Source organism: Lepidochelys kempii, chromosome 15 (genome assembly GCF_965140265.1).
Source record: "Lepidochelys kempii isolate rLepKem1 chromosome 15, rLepKem1.hap2, whole genome shotgun sequence".
Taxonomy (NCBI): Eukaryota; Metazoa; Chordata; order Testudines; family Cheloniidae; genus Lepidochelys; species Lepidochelys kempii.
Genome location: NC_133270.1, coordinates 25,790,547 through 25,809,287, shown reverse-complemented (window position 1 = coordinate 25,809,287; position 18,741 = coordinate 25,790,547). Strand labels below are relative to the sequence as shown.

The window sequence follows — 18,741 nt, the reverse complement described above, 5'->3', positions numbered from 1 at the left end:
TGAGATTGAAGCCATCCAGAAAGATTAGTGTCACTTCCAACACACATTCTTTAAGAATTTATAAAGGGAATATTGAATTTATATGCATTTTCTCGGTCTTGCAGCATTTCCCTTGTGAATTACTGAACTATTAAACAGAGCTAGAGAGAATGAGGCTGACTGATGAGATTCAGAACTTACCTGCTCTCGTATACCCTGAATAGAACTGAAGCTTCAACAGGGCACAAACAATACTAAACAAAATTCTTGAAAATCAAGGTAACTCTTAATACCATAGTGCCCTGGTACATTTTATTAGGGTGAAGAAAACTTGCTGTTCAAAACTAGAGTACACTGATAAAATATCAGTTGTTTACCTTTCATTTTCTGAACACATACAGTACTTTGCTAATAGATGTAACTACTGTTTGCTGCTGCTTCAGTACTGAGTTGTGCCAGTGTCATCCATTTATCTGGTCTGGCATAAGGTGAATCCGAATTGTTCTCCCCTTCCTTACTCTGTACTTTAGAGAAAATTAAGAGGTGACTTGTTTAGCCTATAACTACCTCCATGGGTAACAGAAATTTGATAATAGAAGGCTCTTCACTTTAGCAGACAAAAGTATAACAAGATCCAATAGCTGGAAACTGTTTCTTATTTGCAGTCTGAATGATCTAGATTCAAATTTTTCACTGAAATAGTCAGTAACTATTGAAACAACTCACCAATGGTGAAGAAAGGGGATTCTCCTTCACTGGAAAATTGAACTAGAGTATGTCTTTTAGGAAAAAAAATCCAGTCTCGATTTACAAACAGGAATTAATTCTGAGAAGCCCTCTGGGCGGTATACAGACGGTCAGACTAGATGACCACAGTGGTCCCTTCTGGCCTGATGCTCCTGAACAAACAAGCTGCTCTTCTGTCACTAGGCTATATTGATTGCTTTGGGGTTCCAGGTAACTTATAGGTGCGTTCTACCTTTGTTCCTTTCCCAAAAATCCCATCCCTTTTATATTAAAACACATACTCAAATATCATAATCAGACTTCTCTATGTATTGTATAAGTTTAATTGTAGTATAATTTATAAATAACACCGGTACAAAGCCAGTACAGATGGTACATTGAATATTATCATAAATGTAATAGAGCACCTACCTCTATATCTCTCAAACATATGATGTTTTTTATTTGTCTGCGTGGGTAGTAATTGCAAGCAATATTAGCATAGTTAGAACTGAAGGGACTGTCATTGTTCATTTTTATCATCCTTCCTTCCTTCCTTCCCCAAAAGACCACATTTTTGATGGGTTTATTACTTGATCATAAATAGTCCAGGTTAAGTCTTGATATTCCCTCTGCTCAGACCTTGCGTATTCATGAATGACTTTTCCCCTCGTTCATAAGAAGAAGAATTAAGTTCAGCCTCTTGTGAAAGGTTATTGTACAATAGTGGGCAAACTTAAGTTTTCTTGTTATGACAGTTTCTGCACTTTAATAGCATTCATTATTCTGTGTATAGGAAATATTTTGCAAACAGCTAGAATATGCAAACATGAGAAACTGAAGCTGTTCCCTGTAGCATGTAGGCATAGAATTGCTTTTATGCAGTAAAGACCATGAAGATTTTTTTACTTCTAAAAGCTTTAAAGATCCCCACATACATTCTATTATTGGCAGTTTTAGATGAAAACCTGTAAGAGGGACCAATTTTTTTTAATTGATACCATGGGCACTTAAACTGTCAGAATTAATATGGACCTAGAATTGTTAACACTGAGTATAAATAAAAAAAAGAAATATTTATGATGGTACTTGGCATATTTGAACTTCTCTGCAGAGACTGAAATGACTAAACTATTTACACTTAGCATTGTAAATAAGATATGTTCTTTTCAAAAGGCGTCTTTATTCCATAATGAAATCAGTGTTGCTGCAAGTTCAGGGATTCAGTATGCTATTTTGTCATTAGTGCACTCAAACTAACCGACCATTCAACTTTGAGGATTTGTGGGATTTTTTTTTTTTAATGTTGTGTGAAGTACGGAGGCATGCAAACCTTGACTCTCTTCTTGGCAAGCTTTCGTTTCAGGGGTAAGGGACATCTGGTTAATTGAACACATTAACAGCTCTGATGATGTATCTTAAAATTCACTAATGTGTTTGAAGATTGTCTCAATACATAAAACAACTTCTTTCTTGGGGGCCATTATGTTTTGTAATGGTGAAATGGCTGTTCCTAAGGCGTTCTGAATGTCCAATCCCTTTTCACTGTAAACCAACACTAAAAATAGAATGTCTGTCTGTTTAAAATATGCAGGATTTGGGAGTTAAGCAGGCTCCCCCACAGTCTAGTGAAAGTTTATTAGCTTGACTCCGCCTAACTCAGTGTGCACCCCAAAAGTGTAATGTGGGTCTGGAATTCAAACTACAGTTCAAAGTGTTAATATTACTTTTTTGGCCCCATCTATATTGAACTTTAAACCTGTTCAGACTAACTGTTAAATACATGGTTTGCTAGGTGATATTCTAGCTTAAAATGCTATTAGTCTCTGGTTTGAATAGACTGGAATTGGGAACTTTTTTTTATCCAAAGCATTGCATCAATGAAAAGAGTTTTTTCTGGGTAGAACATGAAAGTGTGGTGGTAGTGGGAACCCTCGACTGATGGGATATATAGCTCTTCAGTGTTGGTTTTACTGTAATCCAAATTCATAATGACCTACAGACGTTACAGTTAGTCATCTGGCCTATGTCTAATTGATTTGTGGTTTTAGTCCAGTTCTCAGAGGAGCCGTCACATTGACTGTGAACAAATATGCCAATTCTGAATGTTTGTGGAAACTGGAAAATCCTTCTCTTCCCACAGGTTGGTTCCTCAGGTTGAGGTACATTGGTGGGGACGTCAGTACACTCAATTGTGTTGTGCGTAGAGACATTCGCTCTCTAAGATGGCCAACCTGGCATCTTTAAGTTGTGTTAGTTGCGTACATCTTTTAATTGGTTGTTAAACAACACCCAAGACCTTTGGGGTTAAGGCTAAAAAACTTTGGGGATGTATCATGGTAAAATTCTATGTCCTGATTTGAAAATGTCTCTCAATGTAATAATGCTGCAGTTTTCAACCAGTATGGGCCTGACTGAAATTAATGGAATGTCTCCCATTTGACTTACAGGCTGCAATCCCATATCATTTATCTGTGATCATCCCCAAAGTACCTAGATATTGCAATTGATTATAGTTGTTACTGTTTATAGAGTCAACACTTTTTCTTCTGTCTCATAGAAAGTCCCTTCTCTAGGATCTCAAAATCAGAGATCCCAAGCCTACAAACACTTGTGTATGTTTAATTTGAAACATTAGTAGTCCCATTGACTATAATGCTTAAAGTTACATTTGTGTAAATCTTTGCAGTACAAGGCCCAAAGTTAATCAGACTATACACAGACCAAGCAAACGGAGGAATGAGGATGAGATGCAAAACAAATTAAGTAACCTGAAAACCAGTTTTAAACTTGGGAATAAAATACATCGAAAGCAAAATAGATGGCACTAGAAAAGGCAATCTTACCTTAATGAACTGAAATACTCAGTAGTTTCAGGTACTTACAAGTTAGAACCAGATTCTGATTAAAGCTCCAGGATCTGCATATCTGATGAATCAGTATTTTTAGTTGCAATATGAATTTGAAATTTAAAGTTGGCACAAAAGTTTTTTGTATTTAAATCTGAATGTCCTAAATTGTCCACTTCAGTTCAAAATACATCCACACTCAAATTGAGTTTAGAGCAGTACTTAAACCTCTTATTATTTTGGCTAATGATATGTAATAAAGAATCTGTTTTTAAAAACATATCAGGATTTATATTAAAACTTTACTGAAAAATATTTCATTTTTTTGGTGGCACAAAGAGGAATAAAGATTTCTGAGCAAAATCCTGCTTTCTTTACTTATAGAACCCATTTTTAAGTCAGTGGGACTGCTTGTATGAGGCAGAGAAGCAGGATTTGGGCCAATATCTATAAAGAAATGATGCATAAATCAGGGCACTGTCTAAAACCCCTATCTCTAGGACTAGGTAATCTTTCAGTCCTCAAGAGTGAGGCATTGTAATCCTACAATCTACTTTTGGAACTAAAAACCACACACAAGTGTAATTCTGTTTTGTCCCGTCCGTCCGTCCCCCCCCCGGGGTGGGGTGTGAGATAATCAAGTTAAATTTTAATAGTGGCTTTAGATGTTTGGAGGAAATATAGTGGAATTCCTCTCTCACAAACACTAAGCCTAGCCATTTCTATGGTATCTCACTTTGTGGCAGTTCTGTAGCAGCCAAAAACTGTTCCAAATATTTTAGTGTTCAGGTTCTTGTTGGCTTGCTTCAACCCTAGTTTGTGGCCTAGGGATATATCTTGGTCCTTCTGAAATACTTTTATGGTTTCTATGGATGATCTGAAACCAGCTGAAATATTAGAACTTGGTTTCTTTCCAGTGTTGAATGATATAGAGGATGGAAGCTACCAATGACGGAGACATTGTGTATACTAGACTTTTTTGCCAAAAAATTTCTTGTGATTACTACCAGAGTTTCAGTTGCACTGGTGGTAGTGTTCCATCAGTGCTCCAGGTGGCTACCAGTGTCTTAACCATCCTGTTGACTAGAACAGCTCAGAGGCAATGCCTTAAAAGCTTAATTTTATCATAAAAAGGTTTTGCATTAGTGTCATTATGTAAACTGGTTCGAACCTTGATTGTGGCCTTCATTGAAAGAAAGTGAGAATGGGTGAGTGGGAAATGCAGTCTTGTAACTTGTATGGGGCTGTCCATCGGACTAATTTTGTGTAAACTGCAATACATACTTAGAGATGTGACTGTGGTCTTAAAATGCAACAAGCTTTGAATCACTTCTGCTTGTAATCCAAACTTCCTATGTGACTGGCCATACAGGTGGATTCGAATAGATGGAGGAATGGACACCGGATTAGGAATTGAAGTCCTCTGAGTTTTAATGCTGGCTCTGCTACTACTGGGCTATGGCCTAGAGCAAGTTGCTCGTCTTTGTGCCTCCATTTTCCTGTCTGTAAAATGGCAATAATACTTACCTATCCCATGTGGATGTGTGCAGATTCCAAGTTCTGCACCATCTGTCATCAAAGAGCTATGTCAATTCTGTGTAATTTTTAAAATCTGTTAGCTTATTTGCAGAATAGAAAAGTTTGTGCTCTAAAGGAAGAGGAAGAATTGGAGGTTTAGGTTGTGACTATAGAGGAGGAAACCAAATTCTTCTAAATCTATGTACTGTATTGTGGCACTAGTATAACCTCAATGTTTGTGTATATGGTGTCTGTCTTAAATTTATTTGGACAGGCTGGCAAACTATAGAACAACAAAATGAATGTTAACTTGGTCACAATATCTTTTGCCTAAAACAATTGTTAGTGACTAGAAGTAAATATTAATTTCATGGATTATCAGGTCATTGGATATCATTAATCTAGCGGACAAAAGCTCTATCCTGAAGTTTAAATTTCATCAACTTTCTGCTTTCCATGACCAGTTTGCTGAACAATTTATAGAACTTCAAAAGCAGTAGATAAAGACACTTACTTAAGTATATTTTTCTAAATGTTCTTTTCAATTAAAAGAAAATGTGCGGTCTTGTTTTTTGTTTGTTTTTTAAGTGCTGCTTTAGGTGGTTATGTGTACACAGAAAGTCACTGTAAAGTTCTGGGTAAAGAGATCCAGTCTTCTAATATAGCCTTGTCAAATGTATTGGTACACTTGAGATACTAGTAGATGCTCAGCTGTTGAAAGTACAGCAATAGTGTGCGCATACAGATTGACAAGACCTGTACCACATTGTACTGAGGTATTAGCCTTCTGTTCTTGTGGAATTGTGATAGCTGAAAACCAGCTGCTATCATATGTCTACATATAAACCTCATCACGACATCCGGGGAGCATATTCAAATAGTTTTCCCATTTTTGGCCTTGGTCATTGTTTGTCTAATGCTATTTTCTCTCACTGCTCAAGGGCACTGTAGCTTAGATTAGTTTTCACATGCAATAATGGTACAAAATGGAAAATGAATTTAGCTGTTTATTGGCCTTTTTCATACAAAGATGTGATGGACATTTTGTAAATTAGTGTAGTTCTTCTATGTTTGTCACCTGAAAGGAGAATTTTCCAATTAGTGTTATTTTTATCCTAGTGAGCAATCATGGAGAATATGGCACAGAATTCTTTTTTTTTTTTAAATTGGCTTTTTACAGTTAAAAATAGTGTTCGTTTAATCCTCCTCCTCAGATCCCACTTCTCTCCACCACGGCCTTTCTGCTTATTAACTGGTATACACTGAATAAGGTTGTAACATTCTTGCTGGCTTATTTACACTGTTACTCTCTTTATGTTCACTATTGCTTCTAGTTGCATAAGCAGTTCCTGCAGGAATTGCAGCTTGCTTTTTTTTACTGCAGGGACATACTAGAGAGGGACTGTTGTAATGAATCCATCCACTGACAAGATCAGTTCTTACTAGCTACTGATCAAAGCATTCAGATTCTTTGTTTCCTTCAGAACTTGTATGCTTTATTTCACAATAATTGAAATTAGAGACTTTCCACACTAAGAATAGAAATGACTTTATACAGGGATTATACTAACCAATTAGAAATTGTTAGGTGCAGCATATAAAGAGATTAACAAGTTTCAACCAGCTTATTTGCCTCCACAAACCAATTTCTTGGGCTGATTCACCAAATGGTGGTGGTGACAGAGCAGCAGTTCATTTTGCTGTGACTTGAAAACCAGGAATAGCAGAATAAGAGGGAGTAGAAAGGGGAATGAATTTGGGATTAAAAAACCCACTGAAGATGCTGGAGAGGGGAAAAAAAACAATTAAGGTGCTAGAGAACAGCCAGCTACATAGCTCTGGGCACATGCTTATTACTCTGTAGCATCTTCAGGAGCATCTTCTCTACTTACTGTCCTCTCCAACTACATTTTTAGAAAACTGTTCCTGGCATTAGATGAAAAGGATTTTCTCAAATGTTTTCATTAATATCTAGTAGGTAGAATATATAAGGTCAATACCAGGACAGAAAATATCTAATGTGAATGTCATCACAATTGGGGATTCAGAACTTGGTATCTTAATGGTTAGCTGATCGTATTGTTTTGAGGCTATGGAAAAATTAAGCCAATATACTATTCAAATGTAAAATTGACCTCTGCACTGTATGACATTGTTTAGAACAGTGGTTCCCAAACTGGGGTTCATAGAATGTTACAGGGTGTTCGCCAGAAAAATTTCACTAATGGCAGCCAGAGGACCCCAAGCATTGGAGGCAGCAGGTGGGACCCAGTTGCAGGGCAAACAGCCCGAGCCCCAGGGAGAGTAGGGTGGGGCAGTTGGGGCTGGCAGCCTGAGCCCTGCCCCTGTGAGTGGGGGAGCCGGCAGCCCGAGCACCAGGGAGAGTGGGGCCGGACAGTTTGGGCTGGCAGCCCGAGCCCTGCCCCCATCACTGGGGGAGCCGGCTGCCCGAACCTGAACCCCAGCCCTCCACGCAGGGCCGGCAGCCTGAGCCCCAGGGAGAGTGGGGCTGGGCAGTTGGGGCTGGCAGCCCGAGCCCTGCCCCTGTCAGTGGGGGATCTGGCAGCCCCAACCCCAGCCCTCCGCGTGGGGCTGGCAGCCCCAACCCCAGGAAGAGCAGGGCCGGGCAGTTGGGGCTGGCAGTCCAAGCCCTGGTGGTCAGCGGGACCTGCAGCCCGAGCTCAGTTGACAGGGGCGGTCAGCGGGGTCCAGCAGCAGGAACCCCATAGAGTGTGGAGGAAATTTAAACTTAAATCCCTGGAAATATTAATTTTTTAGGAGGGGGTTCACGAGATTTCACAATTTAGTAAAAGGGGTTCTCAGGCTGTTAAAGTTTGGGAACCACTGGTTTAGAATATAGCATTAGAACTTCGCAATGGCTAGCACATTTCTAGAAGTGCATTACATTCACAGTTGGTCCCTAACAAGTGGGTACTGCAGCCTTTGTATTGAAGGAAAATATTTGAAGTTAACTTTGAAAATTCTCTGTATTTTTCCCATCTTTGGATAGCTGAGGACTAACTTTAGCTATTTTTTTTGTGCCAAATAGGATTTTGCGTAAAAGAATTTCTAGAGAGGGGAAATTCAAAGCCAGTAGCCAATATCGGTGCCTGGAAACCACAGTAGTTTGTGGATTTTTTGATACATGGAAAAGATTTGAAATGTATATTCTCCAGTTGCTTCTAGTAGGCCATGCTCTGTCCATGTTACCTCAAGGTGTTCTGAGAAGTGACTTCATGGAAACATAAAATGTTTTCATTTCTGTTTTTCAGAGACTTGTAAACTTGTACCAGACAGACTTATTTATTAGTGCTTATACAGGTCTGAATTATTTTAGCAGCTCAAAGTGAATTTTATAACACTTTTGTAAAGAATATTGCAACTTACAAACGCTATAGGAAATGCTGATAGTATCATTAACTGAACACTTACTCAGCAGTTACCCAGCAAACATCTAAAAAGTTAATGATATAGTGTGATTGCGTATAAATCATCACTGAATAACTAAATTTTCTAACTTTTGTTTTGAATCCATAGTTGGTGACAAGGTTCCTGCTGATATAAGAATTACTTCTATCAAATCTACAACTCTAAGGGTAGACCAATCAATTCTGACAGGTAGGCTGTATCATTTTTGAGTTATGTACATATATGTTTGGAATTGGTTTTGATTCACTGTCTCTTTGAAAAGTCCACTGGAAACTAGGCCCAAGTCGCTTAAGTAATGTGGTTTGCTTGGTGACTGTATCACAATGGCTAATGATCCTGTTGAACAATATGATCTTGCAATCTCATATTGCAATGATGAACATATACTACTAAATACTAGATTATATAGGCTCAATTTGTGGGAGATTAACGAGTTTTCTTCTTTATGGGGTTTCTGAAGTTTTATTGGGATTGCTGACAGATGCATTTATGTAAAATGAAACTACATCAGAGAGGATACCATAATTAGGGCTATTGATTTGTGGCCAATTATCTATAAAAATATGAAGTACTGGGTTATACTAGCAATTGCTTTGTGCAGATGCAAAATCTGCGGATATACCTCCACTGCTACAATGATCAACACCCCGCAACACATAACACAGCTTTCAAGATCTATGGGTCCTACACATACTTATCACAATGTGTGATGTACTTTATCCAGTGCACTAAATGCCCCAGTAGCAGTTAGGTGGGTGAAACCAGACAATTATTATATTCTCAAATGAACTCACACAGGAAAACAATAAAAGACAAAAACACCCTATCACCTGTGGGTGAACATTTCTCACAAAGCAATCACTGTATCTGACCTATCCTCAAAGGAAACCTGCAAAATGCTTTCAAAAGACAAGCCTGGGATCTTAAATTCATAACTTTACTAGACAGTAAAAGTCATGAACTGAACAGACACACTGTTGTAATAAGCCATAAATCCAATCTGTAACCTGTTAACACCCTGCCCCCCCTTTCCTCTGGAGGAGTGTTAATAGGTCACTTCACCTTGAATGTTTCCTTGAGGTCTGTTAATTACTTATGCTAAACAATCTGTTCAAACCTTGTATTTAGCAGTGATACTTTATGCAAGGGTTTCCCAGACCTGAAGAAAAGCTCCATGTGTAAGCTCAAAAGCTTTTGTCTCTGTCCAACAGTAGTTGGTCCAATAAGATATTCCCTCATCCACCTTGTCTCACTAGCAATTGTTTGCCATTTATGGAGTTTGTGCAGACCAAGTGATCAAGCATTTTCTGTGTATTACCCAGATATAAGTAACAATTTTTTTAAAAGATAAGGAAGCTCATAATAAATGAAGTACATTATGCAACATGTGACACTGTAGTACTCTTAAATAGTGAGTCTCTGCCAAACATCAGTTTTCCTCTTTTATAAAAGGAAATTTGAATTTATATTTGACTTCAGGGGCCTGTCTTGTGCATGGTTTAACAAAATTGTCTTATTGAACTTATGATAGCAAGCAAACATACAAAAATTCAGAAAAATGTGATCAAACACCCTGAGTTCTGAAGATCCTATCACTTGTTTACACCTCTCCTTTTATGGCTACACTGTGGTCAAAACCCTTTGTTTGAGGTAGGGGGAGTTTTACATATAGATTAACTTTTTAAGACTTTATTAGCCAGATTGACCTAGGACAACGAGAAGCAGAAACTGGGGCTTAGTAGAACCTCTTGCTTAAGTTGTCTTCAAGAGACCCTATGTTTCAATAAAATGAATTTTTCCTGTCTGGGTGAATTTCAGACTACTGTGGTGTTTTCTTTTCTGGGTTTCTAATTTAGCAGAGCAGCCAGACTAAGAAATTTCACCCTGGTCAGGGAGATGAAGGGGAGTGTCTTAATTCAGTGGTACTGTAGTGTGTTTCTTCAGGATTCACACAAAGTGAGAAGCTCCTCCTCATTGTCCCAGCTGTCAGCCTTGTAACTGAAAGGGAAAGTGGTAAGCTTGGAAGTGCTGAAAGCTACGTAAACTAACTCTTTCAAAACTTGCTTTGATACTCAGTCCAAACAGTGGCTTGTAAAGATGTTTTTTCATTTTGAAAATGTGTACTGAACAAACCTTATATAGTAGGCTATAATCTGCTATTAATATGGCCCTGGAATCCAGATATTACACTCTACCACCTGAGGCTTGTGATAAACCAGAGTTAACACCTTTAAATCACAGGTAACTCACTAAATGCAGCAGCAACATGTGGCTTTTATGAGAGAGATTGACCTTGCAAAGAAGTGCATTCGGCCATGTGTAGATTTCAAGAACATACTGTCTAACTAAGGACACTGTACTCCTCCAAACCTTCCCTCCTCCCCCACGAAAGTACTGATTGCGTTCTGTGCTCTTACGCACCCTTAAAACTGCTTTAAAGTACTTGAAAACATACAAATTCTAATCTATAGCTTTTGTGGATTCATTTAAAAGTATTAAGTGGATAGAGGGGGGAAAGGAGGCTAGGGTGTTTCTGGCAGATGCCTAGACATCTGGACATGAGCTCTACTTGTCCATAGTCCATTCAAGGATGTGTAAAAATGATTGATTGGGTTGTCTTCTCTCAATAGCAGTTAATGATCAGACAAATTAATAGTCGGTCATTGTTTTTATTTTGGATTTCAGTTTTACCATGTTGTAAACCTAATGTCCCTCTTAATCCTTCCTCAATATTCATCGCTTCATTATCTAGGCCTCTGAAGTGGCTATCATCCTCTGAGGCTGTAATGTTTTTCTCTAGGCTGTTCCTTTTCCTCCTCACTCCCAACAAAGATGATAGGCTCTTTATGCTCAAGGACAAAGTCCTGGGCTATAATGAATAGCATTGGGCAGCCTGATAGTTTTGATTTGTAACACCATTAAGGGGGAGGGGAGAAGGGTACATCCTGGAATATAAATTGGCCCTTCCACTTATCTCTAACATATTTTATTTGATCAGTTTCTCAAATTTGAAGGCAACTAATAAAACTTCATACAGAAATTTGAAAATATGGACATTAGCCAGTCTGAAATATGGCGTAACACAAAGTTACTGTAATGCTAAACTGGCCTCTGAAATTTGGATGACTTTTTTCAGAAAACTCATTCTCCCTAATTATCATATTCCACCCAAAATAAATATAGAAAGAAAATGAAAGCTTTTTTTAAAAACAAAATATTAATAGTGTCAATCCTTAAAATGATCTGTTTATTTTAAGAGAAAGCAGGGAGCTAAAGAGCCTCACTTAAACTCTAAATGTTACTTAAAATCTAGTGGTACTTATTCCAAAAATATGAATAGCTTGCGTTATGTATGCTTTTTTAATGTGAATTCTCATGTCACTGAAGTAGACAGTATTCTATCTGTCTGTCTGGCTTTTGATTATATTCATCAGTCCAGTTAGTTTCCTGATGCCTTACAGGGAATTATTCTTAATTTTACAGAATTTTATATCAGAACAGCAGGCAAGAAATTTCAGTTAGTAGATCTTAGTTGAATCACTTTTGCAGTGTCCAAATTCAGTGTATACTTTTGATTTAAGGAAAAAACAAATGAATTTATTTATAAAGAGACCAACTGTTGCTCTTTCATAAGTAGAGGATTTATCTTAGAAATAAGATGCTAAATGTAACTACAAACCTCTCGTCATGAGGAAACTGTTCAGTACCTAAGTTTAGTTTATCATCTAGAATTTCTGGGCAGGAGATCAAAATGTACCTTTCAAAGATGGTAATGAATAATACAGTAGATTTATATGCCCTTTTCTAGTTGGTGTCTTAGATTTTTTCTTTGAAATTTTACATAGGCAAGAATAAGGTCAGATTAGACTGAACTGCTCTTGTTAAGAGAACCAGCAGAAAAGTGCATTCTTTACTGAACTTACAGAACCTTTAGGGCTAGGAGACTAGGAAGAGGAATTGAAGGAAAGAGAATGGACCTTAATCTAACAGTATCCTGTGTAGACTCCTACCTTCGAATGGAATTAATTTCTTATCAATATTTCCAGACTCCATCTGAAAAATCTTTTCTGGTAGTATTTGTTGTGTAAAACCCACATCAGGCATGGGGTCTGAATGTTTTATAATCTTAAAAATGGATGCTCCCCTGAAGGAAAACCTTGAACTCACTTGAGTATAAAATCTTTTCACTTCTAAAACAAAGTTTAAAAAATAAAATCAAAAGGAAAATATAACCAGCTCTATCTTTTGAACTGTCCTAGAGATAGAAACAAATGCATATCCGTGCTGCTTACGTGTGTGTGTGTGTGTGTGTGTGTGTGTGAGATATGTAGCAACCAACCCCAGCGCTCTCTCTCTCTCACACCCAATCTATAATATGGGAGATTACTTCATTACTGGCTTCTACCCTATGTTTACATCTTATTTGAAAATTATGCTTCTTGTTCAGTTTTCAGCAAACACACTATTACAATGTTTAAGTTGAGAGAACACTAAGACTGCAAATCTGTTTTAGTAGCATAAGCTGATCTAAGAATTTTCCAAAAACATGTAAAATAATAAATTACATGATTCAGCACGAACTTGGAATAGATACAAGGATAAGTGAGACCCAAAGATTCCTTGCTACAGTCCTGCATAACATAGGAAGAATTATTATTAAATTCTGAGTAAGATCCCAAGTCTTGTCCATACATCGCATAAGAAAACTACATCACATCCAGTGCTTGCTGTTGAGTAAGCTGATGTCATTGGTGCCCTCCAAATTATCAGGAAATATCTTTAAATCTTTTTATAGAGGACACTGAAATCTGTGCCTCTTGATTGTCAGTGACCAAATGTTAATATCAGGATAATCCAATAATGGACCACAAACAGAAACCTGAAATTCACATTTTAAATCTCCTTGATAAAGTTTTCTTAAACTTAATTTAGTAATAAGAAAAGTGACTCAAACCACTTGATTATCAAAGTTTAAGAGCAAGAGAGCATAAGGATCTTATGATTTTTAAATTTTAAGGAGGCAAACTCTTAATTTCTGCAATGATCAGGTTATTTTGTTCTGTTCTTCAAACCTTTGATCAACAGCTTTCCTCCCATTGATTTTAATGTGGCACAATCCCACTAACATCTGTTGCTTACAGAACAGGAACCTTTCCATTGCTAGGTGAACATGTAGATAAAAGTCAGTATATTCATATTTCAGCATTTGTATTTTTGCTTTGAGAAAACTATCTCTGATTTTTAATTTTTCCAACTAAGGGAGCGAATGTTATGCAATCTGCTACCAATTGTCAGACATCCAATGAATATGGTAGACTCCTGTCCAATGACAAAGCAGTGATAAGATCTAATTCTGTAAACAATAACATGATGGTCACTATTTAAAAGCGTAGAGGCAGCAGAAGTAAATACAATTCTACTGTACAGGAAATGCCATATAGCAAACAGTTTGAATTTGTTTACTGCCTTTTGGGAGGCAAAATACATGTGTTTTTATTTATTTATACACACACCCCACACACACACACCCCACACACACACACCCCACACACACCCCTTTGTTCACGGTGTTAGCCAAGTTGTGCATTAATATCTGGTGCCCTAGGAATGACTTAATGCAAGATGGGATCTACAGTTGACATACCATTAAAACTTCATTGAAATGCTATAAGAAAAGTATATGCAAGTGCCATGACACAATATAAATACGGTATAAATTTACACTCCTTAAAATTGTATTTCCTATTAGATCAGTTTACAAGTAAAGTTAAAATTATACATAAAAATTCCCATTAACACTATAACCTTTATTTAGGTGAATCTGTATCTGTCATTAAGCATACTGATCCTGTTCCTGATCCTCGTGCTGTGAACCAAGACAAGAAGAACATGCTTTTCTCTGTAAGTAATATTTTTTAAAGTTATGACAGTTAGTGACTTACAGCAATATAGAACTTACTAAATGAACATTTGTGGAGCTTTTTAAGTCTTAGAACTTCAAGAGTTATGTAGGTTAAAGAACACTATAAATAATATGTACATGCTACCTTGCTGTACTCTACCAAACATAAACTGCTGGCTGCAGTCAAGCTCATCAGATTGATTAGAAACCCAGAGGAAATCCTGTCTGCTTTATTAAAATGAATCCTTAAGGAAAGGGTTTCTCAATCCAAATAAACTCGAGAAATGTAACTTCTACTTTGGTGCAGAATCTTAAGAACTAGCAATATTTCATAAAGAGGAATGATTTGAATTGAGCTTCCCTAATTTGTATATTGCGTCTGAATATTCAGTGAGAACTAGAAGCTTAATTTTAGTCTATGCGCCATTTCATTGCTTCATACAGACTGAAAAAAAAATTTGAATGCTTTAGGATGCTTAAGTATTAATTAGTAAATGAATGATTATTAGGTTATTGGTAAACTTTGCTTTTCAAGGTCTGATTCTGCCATTCTTACTCTCACTGAATATATTCATGAGGGCACCCATGTGAGCCCAGGAATATTCAGCGTGTGTACCAGGTGGCAGAAGTGGGCTCATAGTTAGCAAAATATGAAATTCTTTCCTTGCAGTTTAAGGGTGAAAGCTACCATGGCTGTAAGCCCATTGACTTGAGTGGAGTTGTTGCTTACCCAAGGACTGAATTTGGACATAGGTCTTAGAAGAATTTTGTCATGCTGCATGTTATGAGTCAATATTAAGAGATCTCCACTGGCCCATCCTTTAAGGAAAGTCTGCATATCTGGATTTATTGGGGAATGTTAAACTTAAAGAGAAATGTAGCTGAAACAAACTCCAAGCAGTCTGGACTTAGTAAGGTGGTTCTTATGAAATATAGAAAAATAGATATTGTAGGTATAAATGGCTAGTCTGGACATAAAAGTAGTTTTTGATTCACAAATCTTAAGTAGTTTTAAAATGCTAACATGGTTAAGGGTGGCAACATGTTTTAGTCTTGCCTACTTAAGGTTTTAGGACTTATTGAAGTTTCATGTAACACGTCAAAGTTTTTGTGCAAAGAATTTTTTCACTCACTTCCTACCTGCTGTTTTAATCTTCTTTCCTAACTTACGAAACAGTAAGGAAGCCACTCTGGTGCTAAGAGCACATTTGATTTACTGATGATCTCTTGATAAAGGTGACATTGCTGACATTAACTCTTATAACATTTTCACTCTGTATTTCCAATACTGTACTGCATGAACTAGATCTTACATTTACATGATAGTGATAGCAATTAATGTTTGTAGTAGGCTTTTTGTAGGTGTCTGTCTATCTTGTACTCAGAGCAGGTAGCAGTGAAAGCATTGGGGAATCTAGCTTAATTTTACTAGCAACTTGTCTAGAATCAAGCAGTGAACAGTTTAAAAATTAGAAAAGCAGGTGTTTTTCAAACTGATAGGATAATATATATATATACAGGTCTCATGCATTCCTCTCCTCATTTTTCCTTTTTCCACCACAGAGACTGTTTTGGCTTGTCTGTTTTTAGCTAAAAAACATCAAATTGTTATTAATGGAAAGCTCATTGACTACACAGTACTTTGGGTTTACTTTTAGTTTCAAGCTTAAATGAAAATCAGTAACTTTTTTAAAAATCCTACTTACTGGAAAAATTGTTACATGAAATGACTAAGATTTCTATAACTAAAAGAGTAAAAATTCTTCAGTTTATCCATTTTACTTCATACTGTGTTACTATTACTTACATAGTTAGCTTCCCCTTTTGTTTTATTTGGATCTTCCACAGGGTAATAAGGAACATAAATATTGGTAAGGGTACTCGTGCCCCTCTAAGGACTAATGTATACCACCTTACTGACCTCACAAAGAATGGCTGTCCAAATAGAATCCAAAATAACTTCTGAAGAACTGATAACAGTGAAATATGTGAACCACGTGAGCATTGCATCTTAAATTAGCCAAAATCAGAGAACAAATTTTCAAATAGAACTTAATGTCTTAGCAGAAAAGGTTATCTGTGAATCTGGTATGTAACAGGCCTACTTCAATGTTGTCACAGAACGACTTATGAATCTTTTTTCCCTTCTTTTTTCGATCCCAATTTAGGGTACTAACATTGCTGCTGGTAAAGCTATGGGAGTGGTTGTAGCAACAGGAGTGAACACTGAAATTGGCAAAATTCGTGATGAGATGGTAGCTACTGAACAAGAGAGAACACCACTCCAACAGAAACTGGATGAGTTTGGAGAGCAGCTGTCCAAAGTCATCTCACTCATTTGCATTGCTGTCTGGATAATCAACATAGGTCACTTCAATGATCCAGTTCATGGTGGCTCCTGGATTCGCGGCGCTATCTACTACTTTAAAATTGCTGTTGCTCTTGCTGTTGCTGCTATCCCTGAGGGTCTGCCTGCTGTTATTACCACATGCTTGGCCCTAGGAACCCGCAGAATGGCCAAGAAGAATGCTATTGTTAGAAGTCTGCCATCTGTTGAAACGCTGGGTTGCACATCTGTTATTTGTTCTGATAAGACTGGTACTCTCACAACCAACCAGATGTCAGTTTGCAGGGTATGGTGGATTGATTAATTTAGTCTGCATTTCCTCCTCCCCCCCCCCCCCCGGTTCTCTTATTAAACATTGTCTAAATTCTATTCCTATATGAAACAATGTGATCAGCTTTGCTTAGATGCCGTCAAAATCTTATTTTATTTGCTACAGTACTATTCCACTTTCAGTTCAGCGTTCCACCACATAATATTTAAGATTTTCATCTTTTCTGTATTTAGTTATGGCCAAAAATAGCTGTACCCGCACTTGATGGAACATTTTTCATTTGCAAATACCTTTAACTGTCTTATGCCACACAGTTTTAAAAACAGGGCCATTTTCCTTAGGACTATCTGTCCACAGGTCCAGAAGTATAGAACAGGTATATCAGAAGGAAAGTGAATAGATATCTTGCTTTATGAAGGTAGGCACTTGGAGACCTTCATAGAGTGAGAGAACGCTACAGACTATGAAGTGTTCAATATTATTTTACTGTCTTTGACTGTACGCTGTTGTTCCTTTTGATTTACTTCATACTGGGCATCATTGCTCCCAACCTTGTACTGACTCTCAAATGTCCACTCTAGCAGATAGTCAAAGAAGTGAAAAAAGGAAAGAGGCACCATCAGTGGGAGTATGACCAAATTACAGCAACTTCCATGTCCTATTAAACTGTCCCCTTCACCCCCCTTTCTAACTTTCACCTCAATTCTGTAATTCATCAGCTCTTCCTCATTGAGGTTGTCTGCACTAGCAAAAATGGGGTCCATAATTCACCCCATTGCAACTCCAAAGGTGGAAGCTGTTATGTAATAGATGGGGCTTAGGTGGGGACAGGAGTTTTCACCACCATATAGCATCAGATCCTATGAAAGGATGTACCTCCCTCTGTTTATCCCATCTTCTCTAGCTTTATACTTGCAATAATGCAGAGATTTGAAATATTCAGGTATGCTGTATTGTAAGATTAATTTGGTAGACCAGAATTCAGATCTGAGATGCCTTCAGATATGAAAATAATCATGTACTGACTCAATTGCCAGTGTCACTTTTGATACTAGACATAGGAGAGTAAAGCAACTGACTGATTTTGTTCTTCAAAAAATAGTTTCTAATGTTGATTTAAAGTAGTATACCATAACTGCGTACTATTGTGCTGCATGTTCCGTTTCCAATCTTTCGTGCAGCCCTGCCACTTGGAATTCTGAACAGGAATTTTCTGGAAACTGTATTTTCCAAGTTGATACATTTCTGATTCAGATGAAGATTTCTTTTCTTGAAGGGTAGTTAAGTGATTATCAGATATTAGAGCTACTGTGCTGGCTATGTTACATGACCTCAAATACTGTTCAAAAGTACTGTACCAGACCAGAATTTTAAATGTATAAATGTGCTATTAAAGATTTGGGGAAGCCCCCCCAAACCCCCAAAAACCCAGAAACTCTTAAACATTATTCTCTTTATTTATTCTCACTTGATTAATGGCAGGTTTTTCTTCTTTCCTTTTTAACCAGATTGCTAGTCCTACACAGAGTTAAGTGTTGTTGTAGTGTTCCGACCTAAGAGAGACAAAGCAGCTGCTCATTAGTATTCTGCAGGAGGTTACTTGCAGTGGTATTGCATAACTGCCCAAACCTTTATAGGGATCATTTCATCACTCAGGTGCCAAAAAGCAGAGCGCTTCCTTGTTCAAGAACATCCAGATACTTTCAAATTCATTTATAAA

At 37.3% G+C, this 18,741-nt stretch overlaps 1 protein-coding gene across 2 annotated transcripts in view; it reads left to right on the top strand.

Annotated features, from left to right (window-relative positions):
• The window catches only part of ATP2A2 (ATPase sarcoplasmic/endoplasmic reticulum Ca2+ transporting 2), a 77,603-nt gene that overhangs the window by 32,010 nt on the left and 26,852 nt on the right, over window positions 1-18,741 (top strand). For both annotated transcript variants that reach the window (XR_012155176.1, XM_073313693.1), the window contains exons 6-8: window positions 8,610-8,690; window positions 14,317-14,402; window positions 16,572-17,036. Coding sequence is in view for 1 of the 2 variants with exons in the window: in XM_073313693.1 (XP_073169794.1) it covers window positions 8,610-8,690; window positions 14,317-14,402; window positions 16,572-17,036 (632 nt within the window). In the remaining variant the exon portion in view is untranslated. The remainder of the gene's footprint in view (window positions 1-8,609; window positions 8,691-14,316; window positions 14,403-16,571; window positions 17,037-18,741) is intronic.